This window comes from Hyperolius riggenbachi, chromosome 9, assembly GCF_040937935.1.
Source record: "Hyperolius riggenbachi isolate aHypRig1 chromosome 9, aHypRig1.pri, whole genome shotgun sequence".
Classification (NCBI taxonomy): domain Eukaryota; kingdom Metazoa; phylum Chordata; class Amphibia; order Anura; family Hyperoliidae; genus Hyperolius; species Hyperolius riggenbachi.
The window spans coordinates 153392305-153410907 of NC_090654.1; the positions used below are offsets into that span (position 1 = coordinate 153392305).

Sequence of the window (18603 nt, forward strand, 5' to 3'; positions counted from 1 at the left end):
CTCCTACTCAGTGACAGGAGGGAGCTCGGCAAGAACACCCCAGTTCTCTGCTTCACAGAGACGTGGCTACACAAGGATATACCAGATGATGCCCTACAACTCCCTGACTTCAGCTTCATCTGGGCTGATCGCGACTCTGCCCTCTCTGGGAAAAGGAGAGGGGGCGGCGTCTGCTTCTACATCAGTTCCGCCTGGTGACCCAATACATCTGTTCTAGCCAGGAAGTGTTACCCAGATCTAGAACTGCTACTTATGAACTCTAAGGGAGTTCTCCTCCTACGTCCTTGTTGGATTGTATATCCCTCCGGACGCTGATGTCAAATCTTCCCCGCTTGATCTGAACGACTCCGTCTCCCAGTGGGAGACAGCCCTCCCGGACTCATTGTTCATAGTGATGGGAGATTTCAACAGAGCCAACCTCCGCCTTGAGCTGCCACGCTACCACCAGCATGTTGCTTGTCCCACTAGGAACTCGAACACGGATGACGACTGCTGCACAGACCTGAAAGACACATACAAAGCCGTCCTGTGGGCAGTACTTGGCTCTTCTGATCAGGATACAGGAGGTGCCTGGAGACCTCTAAACCGGTCCTTAAAGGGAACCTAAACTGAGAAGGATATGGATTTTTCCTTTTAAAATAATACCAGTTCCCTGACCCTCCTGCGGATATTGTGTCTCTAATACTTTCAGCCACAGCCCCTGAACAAGCATGCAGATCAGGTGCTCTGACTGAAGTCAGACTGGATTAGCTGCATGCTTGTTTCAGGTGATTGAGCCACTACCACAGCCAAAGAGATCAGCAAACTGCCATGCAAATGGTATTGTTTAAAAGGAAACATCCATATCTGTAAGGAATAGCGGAGATGCCGCCGCTGTTACCTGGTTTATTGGAAGGGATATGGGCTGGAGGAGAGAACTTGGGTGCCGAGTGGTCGCATGCATGCTGAAGAATTGAGGAAAGAATTCCATGAGTTGCACCCGGAAAAACCGGGTAGGAAGTGTCCGGAGTCCACTCCTCGGGGGGGGGGGGGGATACTGTAAGGAATAGCGGAGATGCCGCCGCTGAGTCAAGCGGCATGGCGGCTATCTCCGCGTGTCAACCGGCAGCCTCTGCCGCGCGGGTATGTGTTTAAGGTCCTTCCATTGCTCACAGGTTATGGGCTACGCGCGCGAGCAGAGCGACAGGACCTTTATGCACCTAAGAGGGGAGTCAGCTGATCGTGCGGTCAGCTGACTCCAGCTAGCATCCAGATTGGCTGAGTGGCTGGGGCGGCGCTAGGGAGCATACTGACTATATATAGAGATCTGTCAGTAGCTCCGCGTCTGCTGTTGCGAATGCTATAGTGTGTTAGCGCTCAGACCCTAGTCAGATCCCAAAGTGTGCTAGAACCGGCTGGAGCCGGGGATCCACACTTAGTCAGATTCTGTTGATAGCTTTAAAGTACTAATACATTGTTTATCTGTTATGACCTTTTGCTTGCTCTGACTATTCTTCCGTTTGTCGATTCTATACCTCAGCCTATCTGATTTACGTTGCCAACCCTGCTTGTCTTTGACGTTGAATCAGCCTTTTGTTCTGTACTGCATCTGTCCGCACGTTGCCAAACTCTGTCTGTTTGACCTTGCTACCGCATCAGTGGGCCCTGACACTGGTGAGGGAAACCAGTTGCTTCCACTTACCTCTCAGGGGTAGCACACTGCTACTTAGTTGTTTTGTTCTGTACTGCATCTGTCCGCACGTTGCCAAACTCTGTCTGTTTGACCTTGCTACCGCATCAGTGGGCCCTGACACTGGTGAGGGAAACCAGTTGCTTCCACTTACCTCTCAGGGGTAGCACACTGCTACTTAGTTGTTATACCTGCTTTCAGGTACTCAGAGGCTGCAGTTCTGCCTGCTCTTAGGCAGCGGTACTGCATGTGTCCCTTAGTTTGCAGCACCAACTGTATCAACTACACCTAGGCTGCAAAACAGTCTGTACCATCAGGGGAATCCTTGGTCTAGCATCATTAGGATAATTTCCCCGTATACTGTGCACCAAACACTATCTGGTTGCAGTACAGTCTGAATCACTTGCTCCTCAGGTGGTCAGCTGTACAGCGTATACTGTGTTCCTTCTCCTTGTTGTAGTATTCTTATGTCTATTGGCTGTAGCACGGACTGTCTCATCCACTCATAAGGTGAGCACCGGCTGCAGTAAAGTCTGAGTCACTTGCTCCTCGGGTGAACTCTCTCATCCGTCTTACTGTTACAATAAACACATCACTCTTCATTAGGTGTCCAGAGGTTAGTCATACTTGTATTATTGGTGATTCTGCAGATCATCCATAATCAGGTATACATCTGTATTGTTGATGATTCTGCAGATCATCAATAATCAGATTCTCTCTGTGTGCTGACACCAATCGTTACAATATCCCTCTCAGTTTGGTTCCCTTTAAGTCCTCCAAAGTATGTTCAGATGAGGCCAATCTCCAACTTCAAGCCTGCTTTGACTGTACTAGAAGGCCCTGGAAGCACCAAACCTGGATGAGTGGGTGGAAAATATCACTCCGTACATCAGCTTCTGCGAGGACACCTGTGTTCCAACAAAATCTTTCAAAGTCTACCCAAACAAGCCATGGTTCTCCAATAAGCTGCGGCAACTATGGAAGTGTAAGGAAGCTGCACACAAGTCGGGCAACCAGGAGGATTATAGGAGGGTGAAAAAGGATCTCAACCGAGAACTGAGAGCTGCTGTAACGTGCAGTGCACGCAAATTTGCATTGAATGCAGATTGTCACTTATTGTGGAAATACTGAAGACCAAACCACAGGTAAAAAGTGAAATACTGTAAAGGTTTATTTACAAGTGCAGGATATGTACAAGTGAAAATGCAATTGATGCATGAACATACATACAAGCGTATTCAAGCAACTGTACAAAATAGCAATACAACTGCAAACAACTGGCAATACGATTGCAGGCGAATGTCTTGCGATCAGACATACAACAAACCAAATATACAGTATATTCAGTGTGCACACAGTGAACCCCGGACCCTGTCTAACTAAGCTAACTTATATATATATATACACAATAATATACATTCAGGCATAGTACATAATGCAGCAGGCAATTGGAACGACATACAAGCCAAGATCAGATACCAGAAAGTCAAGCAAATACAATCGATAAACAATAGAATAGTTGGGCAAGCCAATATCATACACCAAGGAGTCAAACAATCAGGTAACAGGAATCAGGAAACGGGTAACAAGTATCAGGTAACAGGAGCAGTGACCAGAACACAGGCTCTTTGGCTATCCACATCAATGAACTAGCAAAGTTGTTCTGCTAGAACTGGCCTTATATTCTGTGAAGGATGGTCATGTGACCACCTCCAAGTTTGCAGAGACACAGTTCAGTTCTTGAATATAGAGACCTCTGCTGGTGGGCAGAGGGAACTTCATGAAGACTGCAAAATGTTCTTGATGTGAGGGGGGACATCTGCTGGTGAACAGAGGAAGTCCATGCAACAGTTCACAAATGTCACCAGCAGGAACAGATAGGAACAGATCGTGACAGCCGCCAAGAGAGAGTTTGCTGAGAGGTTGAAACAAAACCTCTGCTCAAACAACTCACAAGCAGTCTGGAAGGGGTTCAGAGCTGCTACCAACTACAAGCCCCCACCTCAACCTGCTCCACCCAGCATGGAACTAGCTGAGGAACTCAGTAAACTTTACTGTAGGTTCAAAAACCAGGCCCCACCTGTGGGACATTTGTCACTGTCTTCCACAACCCTGGTCCCTGAGGAGGGCGCCTCCAGTCTAAGCTTGCCTCCTCCACTTGTGTGCGAGACCGATGTTGTGCGCCACCTCTCAGCTCTGAATGCAAGGAAAGCCTCTGGTCCTCTGTGTCTCCAGCTTGCCTGAAAATCTGTCCACGGCAACTTGCTCCTATCTTCACAGCCATATACAACAAGTCACTTCAGGAGAGCAAAGTCCCCGCATGCTTCAAGAGGTCCACCATCATCCCTGTCCAGAAAAAGCAGGGAGTCTCCGACCTCAAAAATTTCAGGCCTGTGGCCCTAACATCCATTATCATGAAGACCCTTGAAAGAGTGGTCCTGTCCCTCCGGAAGCTCTCAACCTTGTCCCCCCTGGACCCTTTCCAGTTTGCGTACAGAGAAAATAGGTCCACTGATGAAGCCATAAACATCTGCCTGGAGCTCATCAAAGAACACCTGGACAGATCAAACTCATACGCCAGAATCCTCCTCCTGGACTTCTGTTCAGCTTTCAACACCATCTGCCCATGCATACTCCAGGAGGATCTGGTAGCACTAGGAGTCCACCCAACTCTACGCCACTGGATTCTGGACTTTCTTAGAAACAGGTCACAAATCATCAAGCTGGGACACATATCCTCGAAACCAAGGTCTACCAACACAGGCGCACCACAAGGCTGCGTCCTTTTCCCAATGCTGTTCTCCCTTTACACGAACAACTGCAGATCCACGGCTTACTTTGTCAAAGTAATTAAATCTGCTGATGACACCACCATTGTTGGCCTTGTCACCAACAACTATGAGCGGGCCTACCGCTAGCAGGTTGGCAGGATGTGTCACTGGTGCAGGGAGAACAGATTGGTCCTCAATACAGCCAAAACGGTCGAGATGATCATAGACTACAGGAAGAATGCCCCCACACCACCCCCAATCCACATTGACGGTACTGAGGTGGCAAAAGTATCCAGTGTCCACCTCTTGGACACTACCATCTCCAATGATCTGAGCTGGAAGGTCAACACTTGCTCCACCCTGGTGAAAGCCCAGAAAAGGCTCTTCTTTCTCCGCCAGCTGAAGAAGTTCGGCATGACCCAAGAGGTTCTGACAAGATTCTACACTGCCACCACTGAATCAGTCCTCTGCTCGTCCATTCTGGTTTGGTACGCTGGCGCCTCTGCCAGCGATAGACGCAAACTTCAGAGGGTTATCAAATCGGCCCTGAGAAGCATCAAGAAACCCCTCCCCCCACTTGACCTCCTCTACAATTCTAGACTGGGCCCTAGAGCGCTGAAGATTGTAAACGATCCCACTCACCCAGGCCATTGCTACTTTAGACAGCTCCCATTGGGCCGGAGGTTTCGGGCTTACGCCACCAGGACTGCAAGGTACAGGAACTCTTTTTTCCCCTCTGCCGGCAACCTCTTGAACTCCAGTCACGCTCTCCACCCCACCAGGGCCCTCTCCCCTGGGTTAACTAGCTGCCGCTAGGATGTATCTATCTGCAAAGCGCTGTAACTTTACTGCATCTTGCTGTGCCACCTCTTCAGTGTGTCTGTCTTCCCAGTCGGTTACTGTTATTGTATTGTCTTATTATCTTGCATTGTACATTGTAAATAAGATGTGCTGAGCTATGTATGTGCCAACCCAATTCCGGGCATGACCCTGTCATGCTTGGCGAAATAAATGATTCTGATTTCAGCCCAGTCGATTTATAATACAGTTCTCCTGCTTCCTATTGTATGCAGTTGGAAAAGTATTACAGGAAATTTATTTTCAGACACTTATCTGCCCCCTCACTCTCTGTAGGACTGTACTCCTATACTGTACCTATATGGTAAGTTGAGTGTTGGCAAAATGATCATGAATGATTGCTTCACCTACCAGTGGTTGATGTATCTGTATAAATGTTGTATTTATCTTGCTCAGTGACTTTATTTGGTGTGGAAGTCAAACTTTTAGTTCATGTTGTAAGTAGTTGTACACCTGGCCTGTGCTGTAATGCCCTGCCCCCCCCCCCCCCATTGCATTGCACCGCAATGCATAAAATGTCAATCATATGACCCTGCGACAGAATGCATCGACAGAGTGCGGTCATATGCATAGCGCCACCCCTTGCCCAGTGTCGTACTTCCTGCTGTAAGGAGGAAAAGAAAAAAGAGTTGACCTTACTTGGGGCTGCTAATGGCATACATCCTGTACCTGTGCCAGGGCAAAACAATCTTCCAGTGCTGTACAGGTGCAGTACGTTCCCGGCGATGTCAGTAGGAGTGAGGAAGCGGAGGGCCATGCAGGTGCAGTGGCCAGCAATATTACAGTCACAAAAACCAGGAAGTGAACCGTGGTGGGGAGCAGAGGATCGTTTTGCCCCGGCTTGGGCTCAGGAAGTCTGCGGGGGGCTGTTAGAAGCCCCAGGTAAGTTCAACTCTCCCCCCTCCCTTTACAGTACTCCTTTAAGTATCCCATGGTTTTCTTTTATATTCAAACATTTACAAAATAGGTTGAATGTTTTACTTTTTCTGTCAGTGTCAGCCTATCTAGCGTCCCAGAGTTAGAAAAAGGTAATTAGTTCTTGTATTTCATCTCTCCTTGCCCTTTGAATTTGTATATTGCCAGGAAAACTTTTATGGTTGTAATTTACTTATCAGTGATGTTTACTATATTCCTGACAAAGTACTGTCAAGGTACAGACAAGACAGAAGTTGTCACTTCCATGTCAAGAAGTTAACTTTTTCAGGCAGAAAAATAAAACAAGTAAAACAGCCTGGTTAATATGTTTTTTTACTTTACATACACATGTTTATATCATCATGTCACATATATCCTCGGACACACTTTAAGTGGATCAGCGTTACAGTCAGTGAACCAAAATTTTAAGGATCTAGTCAGCACTTTTTGAATATGTCTATACTGAACAGTTCTTCTGTCTCCAGTTTTATCAGATACAAAGGAAACATCTCCACTTTTACCAACGAAGAAACCCAAAATCTTGGAGATGAAGTATAAGGTATGAAACAGATTCGTTTTCTCCATAAATCTCGGCCTGAATGTCCTAATAGTGTTTGGACTATACTAAACATTAATTTAATTTAATTGAGGTCAGTTCATGTTATGCTGTTGCATAATTGCTAGTACATAATTGAATTAAATATGTGTACTTTACAGTTTTGTCCTTAACCACTTCACCACTGAGGGGTTTTAACCCCTGACCACCAGAGCAATTTTCACCTTTCAGCGCTCCTTCCATTCATTCGTCTATAACTTTATTATTACTTATCCCAATGAAATGAACTATATCTTGTTTTTTTCGCCACCAATTAGGCTTTCTTTAGGTGGGACATTATGCCAAGAATTATTTTATTCTAAATGTGTTTTAATGGGGAAATAGGAAAAAATGTGGGAAAAAATTATTATTTTTCAGTTTTCGGCCATTATAGTTTTTAAATAAAGCATGCTACTGTAATTAAAACCCATGAAATGTATTAACCCATTTGTCCCGGTTATAAAACCATTTAAATTATGTCCCTATCACAATGTTTGGCGACAATCTTTTATTTGGAAATAAAGGTGCATTTTTTTCAGTTTTGCATCCGTCCCTAATTACAAGCCCGCAGTTTATAAAGTAACAATGTTATACCCTCTTGACATAAATATTTAAAAAGTTCAGTCCCTAAGGTAACTATTTATGTTTTTTTTTATTGTATTTTTTTTTTTTTTAATTACAAAAAAAAAAAAAAAATTGGGGAGTGTGGGAGGTAATGAGTTAATTTATTGTGTAAATGTAATGTTTGTATATGTAAAATGCTTTTAGGGTGTAGTTTACTATTTGGCCACAAGATGGCCACAGAGTGTTTGTTTACATGCGACCTGTAAGCGTCCGGAAGGACGCTTACAGGAAGCAGTAGGAGGCTGGGAGACTCACAATGATCTCGCTGTTTCTGAAAGAAGCAGCAGATCATTGCGGGGGCTTAGATCAACGAACGGGAATGGATTTTCCCGTTCATTGATCTCCGGGCGAGCGGGCGGCGGCGTGCACGAGCGACGGGTGCGCGCGCACGAGCGGCGGGAGCGCGGACAGCGGCGGCAGCGCGGAAGGTACGGATTTCTCCGGCCCTGGTTTTTTAGGAGGGAAAAAAGGGGCGGAGAAATCCGTACGCGTGGGGGTAAAGTGGTTAAAAGACCACTATTACAAAAATAAATTGTAAATTTAAAATACATGTAAACACATGCAAATAAGAAGTAGATTTCTTCCAGAGTAAAATTAGGCATAAATTACTTTTCTCCTATGTTGCTGTCACTTACAGTAGGTAGTAGAAATCTGACATTACCGACAGGTTTTTGACTACTCCATCTCTCCATAGGGGATTTTATTATTTATAAAGACATTCCCTGAAAAGCATTTATACAAAGATGCTGGCCAGCCTTCCAGCTCGCTGCACTTTTTTTTGGGCAGTTGGATGGTGCAAGTGCTATTCACTAAAAGCTTTGGAAAATGTATAAAACTCTGATAACCCCCATGAGGAGATGGGCTAGTCCAAAACCTGTCAGTTCTGTCAGACTTTTACAACTTACTGCAAGTGACAGCAGCATTGAAGAAAAGTAATGTATGGCTCGTTTTACTATGGAAAAAAAACCAAAACTTTTTATTTGTATGTTTTTACTTGTATTTAAAATTTAGCATTTTTCGTGATAGTGATCATTTAATTAATGTTGCCGTAATGTGTCTCAGGATTTTCTTTACTATTTTATGGAATATTATAATGTGTTAAAGTTTGCTTTTTTATGCCCATGGGTGATTTGATTGTTGCAGACTGAGTTTTTAGTTCAGTTTGAAGCCTTATTACCTTACATGGAATAGGTTGTTTGCTAGTAACAAGCTGATTCAAAAGCAAATGTTGTGTTGCTTTACCTTATGAGAAGTATATATGAATTAGGCATGGTTGGTAATGTTATTGGCAATAATACACAGTTTCAGGTTTAGGACAGTGTTTTTGTAGGTGCTTTCGTGCCAAAGTAACCAATGCCACAAATGCTAAATTCCTTCCTAATGCCCAAGCCCTCCCAACATCAAATACTTCTTGATGCTTAGCCATAATCTTCCCCCCAAAAAACATAAATTCCTTCCTCATGCCTAACACTAACCTTCTGCCCTAATTTGAACCCCTTCCTGAAACCTAATGATGACCTTCTAACCTAACATGCTAATCTCTCCTTACCTCTGTATATTGCCTAATGCTAACACTAATCTTTATGGCAATCCTAACAACTCCTTCTATAATCTGCTTTAATTTCAGCATCCCCGGTACCTTTAACTAATCGCCATCAGCTTCCGCTAACACTTTTATAAATCTAGGCACCTGCTGCCAATCATGTTTTCAGGGATCCAGGTGAAGCAACCTATGCTGATAAGTTTTTGCACCACAACCACCTGCTTCCATCCACTTATGGCTCAGCTAAATTGCTTAGCAATAGAGAGTGCATCTTATGCATTTTGCTCTACTAAAATGTCATTATTTTAGTTTAAACATTTACTTTCACGCTGCTATAACCTACTATATAAATTAATTTTACCTCGATTTCTTGTCACTAATACAGCTTTCTTTTGGTGCTCTTTGATTGCTGCTGTGATTTTTAGTTTTTATTATATTCATCAAAAAAGACATGAATTTTGTCAAAAAAATGTTTTTTTTTTTACTTTTTGTACTGACATTTTTCAAATAAAGTAAACTTTCTATATACATTTTTTGACAATTTTTTTGATTTTTTATTACACACAATTGTCCATTTACAGAGATATTTCTCCCACCCAGCATGGGTATGTGTAAACATACATCCCAAAACACATTATACTACTTCTCCTGAGTACGGCGATACCACATGTGTGACATTTTTTTGCAGCCTAGGTGCGCTAAGGGGCTCAAAGTCCTATGAGTACCTTTAGGATTTCACAGGTCATTTTGAGGCATTTGGTTTCTAGACTACTCCTCACGGTTTAGGGCCCCTAAAATGCCAGGGCAGTATAGGAACCCCACAAGTGACCTCATTTTAGAAAGCAGACACCCCAAGGTATTCCGTTAGGTGTATGGTGGGTTCATAGAAGATTTTATTTTTTGTCACAAGTTAGCGCAAATTGATTTTTATTGTTTTTTTTTTCACAAAGTGTCATTTTCCACTAACTTGTGACAAGAAATAAAATCTTCTATGAACTCATCATGCACCTAATGGAATACCTTGGGGTGTCTTCTTTCTAAAATGTGGTCACTTGTGGGGTTCCTATACTGCCCTGGCATTTTAGGGGCCCAAAACCTGTTCAGGGGTATAAGCATCGGCAAATTTTGATGACAGGTGGTCTATGAGGGGCCGAATTTTGTGGAACCAGTCATAAGTCATTGGAAGAACAAAGAGAAATCGAGAGCCCAATATGGTGTAGTATTGTTAAGTTGGTTGTGGTTTAAAGTAAAATATTTAGATATACTCACAAACATGGGTTACCCATAGGCAACCACTTCAAGTGCAGGCAGGGCCGGATTTGTATTCTTTACCGCCCTAGGCCACCGTCACCAGCCGCCCCCCTTCAGTATAGGTAGCAAGATAACCCCTCCCCTTCCCGCTAATATAGGTAGCCTGATGACCCCCCCAGTATAGGTAGCCAGATGACTCCTCCCCCCTTTCCCTCCTGTATAGATAGCTAGATAACCCCTTCCCTCTAGTGTATGTAGCCAGATGACTCCTCCCCCTTTCCCTCCAGTATAGGTACCCAGATGAATCCCTTAATCCCTCCTCCCCCCCACCTTTCAGTATAGGTAGCAGCCATCTGTGTTACTCATTTCTCCGCTCGTCTCCAAGTGCAGAAGCTTCCTCTTCCTTTCTGTCTCCAATGCTTCCCAAGTCCATAGCCGCTGGCCACAATGCAAACGTGCAAAGAGAGCAAGATGGCTGCTGCACAGGCGGCTAGTAACAGAGTACCACAGTCAGGCACTCGCCTGATCTTCCTACATTGCAGCATTTGCAAGCTTTCAAATGCTGCACCAGTTTAGCCTGCTGCTCTGGTGCCCTTCCTCTTGTGGTGCCCTAGGCCATGGCCTAGGTGGCCTTGGCCTAAATCCGGCCCTGAGTGCAGGTGGGGAGTATTAGAACCTGACCCCACTTTAAGATGTTGCTCTCTGTAGATAGGAAACGGAGTAGCACCCCTCCACCAAGGGTGGAATCAAGATTTCAGCAAGGCTTGGTGTACAGAGGCGCCAGAGTAGAATAAAAACGTTTAAAACCGCCTAAAAGAGGGACATGTTCAGGTGGACTTACCTCCCTCGAAAATATAAAACTCAATTGAGTCACAATATATCAATACAAAAATTTTATTGAACGCCACTTAGTGCAATGCGTTTCGCAGGTGTGGTCCTGCTTTATCAGGCAAACAGGATTATAACTCAATGGGTCTAAATGCAGAAGTTGAGCGCCTCTGTGGTCAAAAGCAGGGTGGTCTCTTAGATGACAGGTTGTATTGGCACTGAAGTGCAGGAAGCGCAGGATGTTCTCAAATCATGACCTGGACATGGCAGCAGAGAACATGGGCATGTGATGTATTAGGTGCGTAGACCAATAAGACCGCAATACATTCTTTTTGACTAGACCCATGTTAAGGAAAAGGCCCCCAAAAATTTTACGTTCTGAAACTTGGAGTGGTTTCCACCGAAAAGGCTGGGCATGGTAGCTCCTTGGATTGGCGGTTGCGTATTGTCTGGCATAACGGTTGGTCTCAGCCACAATTAAGTCGTAGAGACCAGCAGTGATCAGAAAAAAAAAAACTGTGACTGCGGTGGGGCGGGTGAGGGTTTGGCCGGGTGATCAGAAGCCCGCAGGGGGCAGATTAGGGCCTGATCTGATGGATATGAGTGCTAGGGGGTGACAGGTGGTGACAGGAAGTGATTGATGGGTGTCTCAGGGGGTGATTAGAGGGAAGAATAGATGCAATCAATGCACTGGGGAGGTGAACGGAAGGGGGTCTGAGGGGGATCTGAGGGTTTGGCCAAGTGATCAGGAGCCCACACGGAGCAAATTAGGGCCTGATCTGATGGGTAGGTGTGCTAGGGGATGACAGGAGGTGATTGATGGGTGTCTCAGGGTGTAATTAGAGAGGGGGAATAGATGCAAGCAATGCACTGGGGAGGTGATCAGGAGGGATCTGAGGGTGTGGGCGGGTAATTGGGTGCCCGCAAGGGACAGATTAGGGTCTAATCTGATGGGTAGCAGTGACAGGTGGTGACAGGGGGTGATTGATGGGTGAGCTGTGGGTGATTAGAGGTGAGAACATATGTAAATAATGCACTGTGGAGGTGATCAGGGGGGGGGTCTGAGGGTGTGGGTGGGTGTTTGGGTGCCCGCAGGGGGCAGATTAGGGTCTGATCTGATGGGTAGCAGTGACAGGGGGTGACGGGGTGATTGATAGGTGATCAGGGTGTGATCAGAGGGGAGAATAGATGCAAGCAATGTGCTGGTGAGGTGATCAGGGGGAGGGGGGGGGGGTGGCTGAGGGTGTGGGCAGTTGATTGAGTGCCCGCAAGGGGCAGATGATGGTCTGATCTGATGGGTATGATGGGTAGCAGTGACAGGTGGTGACAGGGTGTCAGGAATATACTGGGGTGCTTATGATGTAAGGATAATATTTTAATTTTCCTGTCTGCTATGTACTTCAGATGCGTATGTATGGGTGGTCATTTGGCTTCGGGGAAGCTGTACTTGTCTGTGTTACAGTGTGGAATACAATTACCCTCAGTTCCTCTGTGAGCAGGGAGCTAATTAGAAACCCCATTGTCCCATTATACAAATCAGGACAGAGTCAGGGAACTTCAAAGGCTAACAAAGGACTCTAGAATTTACATCTGACAGGCCTGCTGGGATGTGGAGGAATTGTCACCTGGAGTGGGGAAAAGACCTTTTTGATGATCTGAAAACTGAGACAGGAAAGGTTTCAAGTGGCATATCACAGGAAAGGATATGACGCGCATTATGTCTGGACTAGGCCTCTGGAAATCCAATTATGACTGAGGATGTAATTAAAAACTAGTTCCTCCCCTCCCCAAGGAAGTTGCAGCCCCCAGGCGTATCTCACAGTATAAAATAGCAGCTAGGATAACCACAACTTGTAGTTCTTGGAGGTAGCTCACACGGCTAGAACTAACCTGGTTCCTGACCAGAAGTGCGTAGTCCCGCAACAATGCCAGATCGATACGCTGGTACGTTTATTTCTCCGTTTATTTTGGTAAGCAAAATCGCTTTGTGTGTATTTTTGTAACTTTTATCCTTGTAACTTTTTTTTTTGTTTTTTGTAATCTTTTGTATATATTCTGTTCTGCATTGTTCCACGTTTTTTATGGAATATGAAATCGTTATTTAATAAGCTTGACTTCTGCTGTGCTAAACTAACACGCATAGCCTAGAAGAGATTGAAGTGCAACTGTGTATAGTCCATTCCTAATTGTATGCTTGAGCAACACTACCATATGAAATTGTAATTGCATTGTGTGTGGGGGCGTTTGTCAGACGTTGGCCTAAAGTGCGCAGCTGACCCAACGTACGAAAAACGCCAGTGCGAGTAGCGACAGCAGAGTGGCTAACAGTATCGTTCGGAACAACTGTTAGTGGGTTTTTGCTTCACTACAGTGTAAGATTGCAACTGTGTGTGTGTGTGTGGGTGCGTGGCGTTCCCGTGCTGACCCGAATACGAAAACGCGGAGTGCGCGCCGAGGACTCGACAGCAGAGTGGAAGTGTCTAGCGAACAGCTAGTGGTGGCAGTGAGAGGTGTTCTGAGGGGTCCCAGCCTTGTTTTAGCTCGAATAAGGCTGCTCCCGCTTGATCTGGTCAAACCCGCAGTCGGGAACCGCATACGCAGGCGTGCCGCGGGCCGGTTCCTGGCATAATTGGCTGGCAGTGGTGGGATCGTTTAGTACATTAGTACGCAGTTTAGCTCGCTATTCTGAGTACTAAAGGCTGGAAGCTTGCTAGAAGCAACTAGCCTACAGAAGTCTACTCAGTGCAGAATCTATATACATTTTTTTTTGTTCAAAGATACACACTTGGTATTTTGCTTTCCCTTCCCCCCTTTTTTCTTTTTCTTTTTTGCAACACGATGGCTCAGAAAGCATCCAGCTATGCAAGGCAAAACAAAGAGATACTACTCAACCTGTGTGAGCACAAAGGCATAGAGACGGTGAGCGGCCAGACTAAGGAACAGTTAGTTCGTGCGCTCGAGGAGTATGATGAGGCAGAGCAAGCCAGGGCTTCAACGTCAGCGGATGCAGCTCACGACACGCCAGAGGAGGAATCGCTCCCGCCACAGAATGCGAGTGGAGACGATGTCCTGGATGATCCACCGAACACGGAGATGACATCTCTGGAAGCCGACCTACAGCTGCTAGGTTCGGCTGAGCCCGAACTGCGCCTAAAGCTGATCCTGGAACATCGGCAAGCAGAGAGGGAACAAGCTGCCCAGCGACTCCAGGCCGAGAGGGACAGACTCCGTGCAGAGGAGGGAAGAGCTGAACGGCAACACCAGCTGGAGCTGGCTAAACTTCAGCAGCAGAACCGGTCTGCTGGACCCGCAGAACCCGAAGGTGAGCGAGTCCACAGAATCCCCCTGGATAAGTTCCCCGCTATGGACAAGGACTCTGACATAGACACTTTCCTACAGGGGTTTGAAAGGACTTGTCGGCATTATGGGGTGCCCCGTGAGCAGTGGGCAAGATACCTCACACCAGGGCTGAGAGGCAAGGCCCTGGAGGCGTTTGTGAGTCTCCCCCAGGAGGAAGAAACAGACTTTGAGGCGATTAAGAAAGCCATCATTGCGCGATACCACCTCACGCCGGAGGTGTATCGAAAACGTTTCAGGACAGTGCAGCGAGGTCCTAATGACAGCTACCTGGATCATGCTTGCAACCTGCGCACTGCCTTCCAGCAGTGGTTAAAAGGACTGTCAGTCAAAACCTTGGATGCCCTGCAGGACCTGATGATAAAAGACCAGTTCCTACACACCTGTCCTGTTGAGGTCCGGCTGTTTGTGCTGGATCGAGAACCAAAGACAGTGGATGAGGCTGCGGAAATGGCCGATTCCTACACTGCCCATAGAGCACCTAAGTCCCGGAGGACTACTAAGCCCAGCTGGAGGGGAGAACAGAGTGCTAAACCTGTGTCACCCAGCACCCAGAGGAGGCAAGCACCGCTGTCTCCTGGATTCAGGCAACCAACCACTGACACTCGGAAATGCTTTGTATGTGACAGGGTGGGTCATATCAGCACGACTTGCCCAGAGAGGAAGAGGGAGGCCCCAAAATCCAGTGAGGCCTCAAACCCCAGTGAAGTCCCAACGGCTTTGTGTGCTACCAGGAATGCCACTGGCTATGCAGAGAATCTGCAGCTTGTCACGGTTGGGGGTACAGTTGCCACTGGGATGAGAGACACTGGAGCAGAAGTGACTCTCAATCATCCCCAGCTTGTGAACCCGGAGCAGTACATGCCTGTGAAAATGATTGCTGTCCGAGGAATTGGGGGTGTCACCCCAGCCATACCCACCGCCTTGGTTCACCTGGATTGGGGGGCCGGCAGCGGATTGAAAGAAGTTGGGGTAACTGACAAAATCCCCACCAACGTTTTGCTGGGTACTGACCTGGGACGGTTAGTGGCCCGGTATGAGCCTACTCCAAACCCCGGGGAGCCTGCATCCCCAGCAGAAATTCAGGACTCTTGCAAGGTACTGTGTGATAACTCTTTGCAAGGGGGGGGTGCTGGTGGGCCTCCCGGGGCTATGGATAGTGTACTAGGAGCCAGCCCTAGTGATTCTCCAGTGCCTAGGCCTGGAGTGGGACATGTTGATACAAAGAATGCAGAAATTGATAATGTCATTTATGGCGCACGAACTATCGATGCGATCGATGCAGGAACTGTTGATGCTACTTGTGAAGTGCTGAGTAGCACTGTGTATAATGCTGCAGATAATTTTGATGTTTTATGTGAGGGCCCAAATGACCATATACGTAGGGCTGATTATGCTGATGTCATATGTGTTGTGCTACATAATGCTGTGTGTCATGTGGACACTCCGTCAGCTGCAGGAGTAACCGGCGGCGCTCGCTGGGCTGCAGCAGGTGGACTGTCCACTGAAGGGGCAGATGGCACCAGGCCAGATCTTTCCCCTTCAGATGGTTTCAAGACCAAAGGTGATGTGGTTTATGATATGTGTAAGGTGGGTGCTCCCTCAGCTGCCGTGGTAACCCGCAGCGCTAGCGAGTCTACAGCAGAGGGACTGTCCACTGAAGTGACAAATGTTGCTGGGTCAGCAACATCCACTTCGGAACCTGGCCCGGAGGGCCCAGTAGCCTCTCCGTCTTCAGCCTTCCTGGAATGTGTGACAGGCAGCACTGAGCTCTCTGGGGCTGTTCGATTTGACAGCAGCCTGGAAGAGCTCAGGGGGCTAGCCAGCAGGTCACCAGCTGGGAGGGGTGGGCTGAGAGGGTTCTGGGAAGTTATTCCCTCTGAGCTGTCCAAGGGGAAGAGGCAGACCAGCAGATAATCGTTCCCCAAAGGGACCGAGAGATAGCTCCGGCCACTATAGAGAAAGTGCGTGTAGCAACGGTTGGAACCCTTCCCCAGCTGCAGCACTGTCTCTATGGTCGCGAATTCACGGTTGTCACTGACTCTCATTCCCCTGGTTGGTTACGTCAGGTTGTCAGGGGCAATGACACATTGCAGCAACCTGACCTAGCTTTCCAGTCCTGTAGCTTGGAGCTAAGGAGTTACCCCTCCCCCCCCCCCCCCAGGCCCAGCCGTCAGTGTCGGCTTTGGCAGGACGATTCGTTAGAATCATCTGCCGGCGCCATCTGGAAGGGGGGGCGTGTCAGGAATATACTGGGGTGCTTATGATGTAAGGATAATATTTTCATTTTCCTGTCTGCTATGTACTTCAGATGCGTATGTATGGGTGGTCATCTGGCTTTGGGGAAGCTGTACTTGTCTGTGTGACAGTGTGGAATACAATTACCCTCAGTTCCTCTGAGAGCAGGGAGCTAATTAGAAACCCCATTGTCCCATTATACAAATCAGGACAGAGTCAGGGAACTTCAAAGGCAAACAAAGGACTCTAGAATTTTCATCTGACAGGCCTGCTGGGATGTGGAGGAATTGTCACCTGGAGTGGGGAAAAGACCTTTTTGATGATCTGAAAACTGAGACAGGAAAGGTGTCAAGTGGCATATCACAGGAAAGGATATGATGTGCGTTATGTATGGACTAGGCCTCTGGAAATCCAATTATGACTGAGGATGTAATTAAAAACTAGTTCCTCCCCTCCCCAAGGAAGTTGCAGCCCCCAGGCGTATCTCACAGTATAAAATAGCAGCTAGGATAACCACAACTTGTAGTTCTCGGAGGTTGCTCACACGGCTAGAACTAACCTGGTTCCTGACCAGAAGTGCGTACTCCCGCAACAACGCCAGATCGATACGCTGGTCCGTTTATTTCCCCGTTTATTTTGGTAAGCAAAATCGCTTTGTGTTTATTTTTGTAACTTTTATCCTTGTAACTTTTTATTTTGTTTTTTGTAATCTTTTGTATATATTCTGTTCTGCATTGTTCCACGTTTTTTATGGAATATGAAATCATTATTTAATAAGCTTGACTTCTGCTGTGCTAAACTAACACTCATAGCCTAGAAGAGATTGAAGTGCAACTGTGTATAGTCCATGCCTAATTGTATGCTTGAGCAACACTACCATATGAAATTGTAATTGCATTGTGTGTGGGGGCGTTTGTCAGACGTTGGCCTAAAGTGCGCAGCTGACCCAACGTACGAAAAACGCCAGTGCGAGTAGCGACAGCAGAGTGGCTAACAGTATCGTTCGGAACGACTGTTAGTGGGTTTTTGCTTCACTACAGTGTAAGATTGCAACTGTGTGTGTGTGTGGGTGCGTGGCGTTCCCGTGTTCGGCCTAAGCGCAAAGCTGACCCGAATACGAAAACGCGGAGTGCGCGCTGAGGACTCGACAGCAGAGTGGAAGTGTCTAGCGAACAGCTAGTGGTGGCAGTGAGAGGTGTTCTGAGGGGTCCCAGCCTTGTTTTAGCTCGAATAAGGCTGCTCCCCGCTTGATCTGGTCAAACCCGCAGTCGGGAACCACATACGCAGGCGTGCCGCAGGCCGGTTCCTGACACAGGGGGTGATTGATGGGTGATCAGTGGGTGATTAGAGGGGAGAACAGATGTAAATAATGCACTTGGGAGTTGATAGGGTGGGGGGGTCTGAGGGTGATCTGAGGGTGTGGGCGGGTGTTTGGGTGCCCACAAGGGGCAGATTAGGGTCTGAGCTGATGGGTAGCAGTGACAGGTGGTGACGGGGTGATTGATAGGTGATCAGGGTGTGATTAGAGGGGAGAATAGATGCAAGCATTGCACTGGCGAGGTGATCAGGGGGGTCTAAGGGCGATCTGAGGGTGTGGGCGGGTGATCAGGTGCCCGCAAGGGGCAGGTTAGGATCTGATCTGATTGGTGGCAGTGACAGGTGGTGATAGGGGTGATTGATGGTTGATTACAGGGGAGGATAGATGTGTACAGTGCACGGGGGGGGGGGGGGGTCTGAGGATCTGAGTGTGTAGGGGGGTGATCAGGAGCCCCCAGGGGGCAGTTTAGGGTCTAATCTAAAATATAGCGTTGACAGATAGTGACAGGGAGTGATTGATGGGTGATTAGGGGGGTGATTGGGTGCAAACAGTGGTCTGAGGGGGTGATCAGGGGGGGTCTGAGGGGTGCTGTGGGCAATCAGGGGGCAGGATCAGTGTGTGTGTGTGTGTGTTACT

At 47.1% G+C, this 18603-nt stretch overlaps 1 protein-coding gene across 1 annotated transcript in view; it reads left to right on the forward strand.

The window, feature by feature from the left end:
- The window catches only part of PHF2 (PHD finger protein 2), a 762463-nt gene that overhangs the window by 480471 nt on the left and 263389 nt on the right, over nt 1-18603 (forward strand). Inside the window, exon 16 of the mRNA XM_068253616.1 lies at nt 6699-6772. Coding sequence (XP_068109717.1) covers nt 6699-6772 — 74 coding nt within the window. The remainder of the gene's footprint in view (nt 1-6698; nt 6773-18603) is intronic.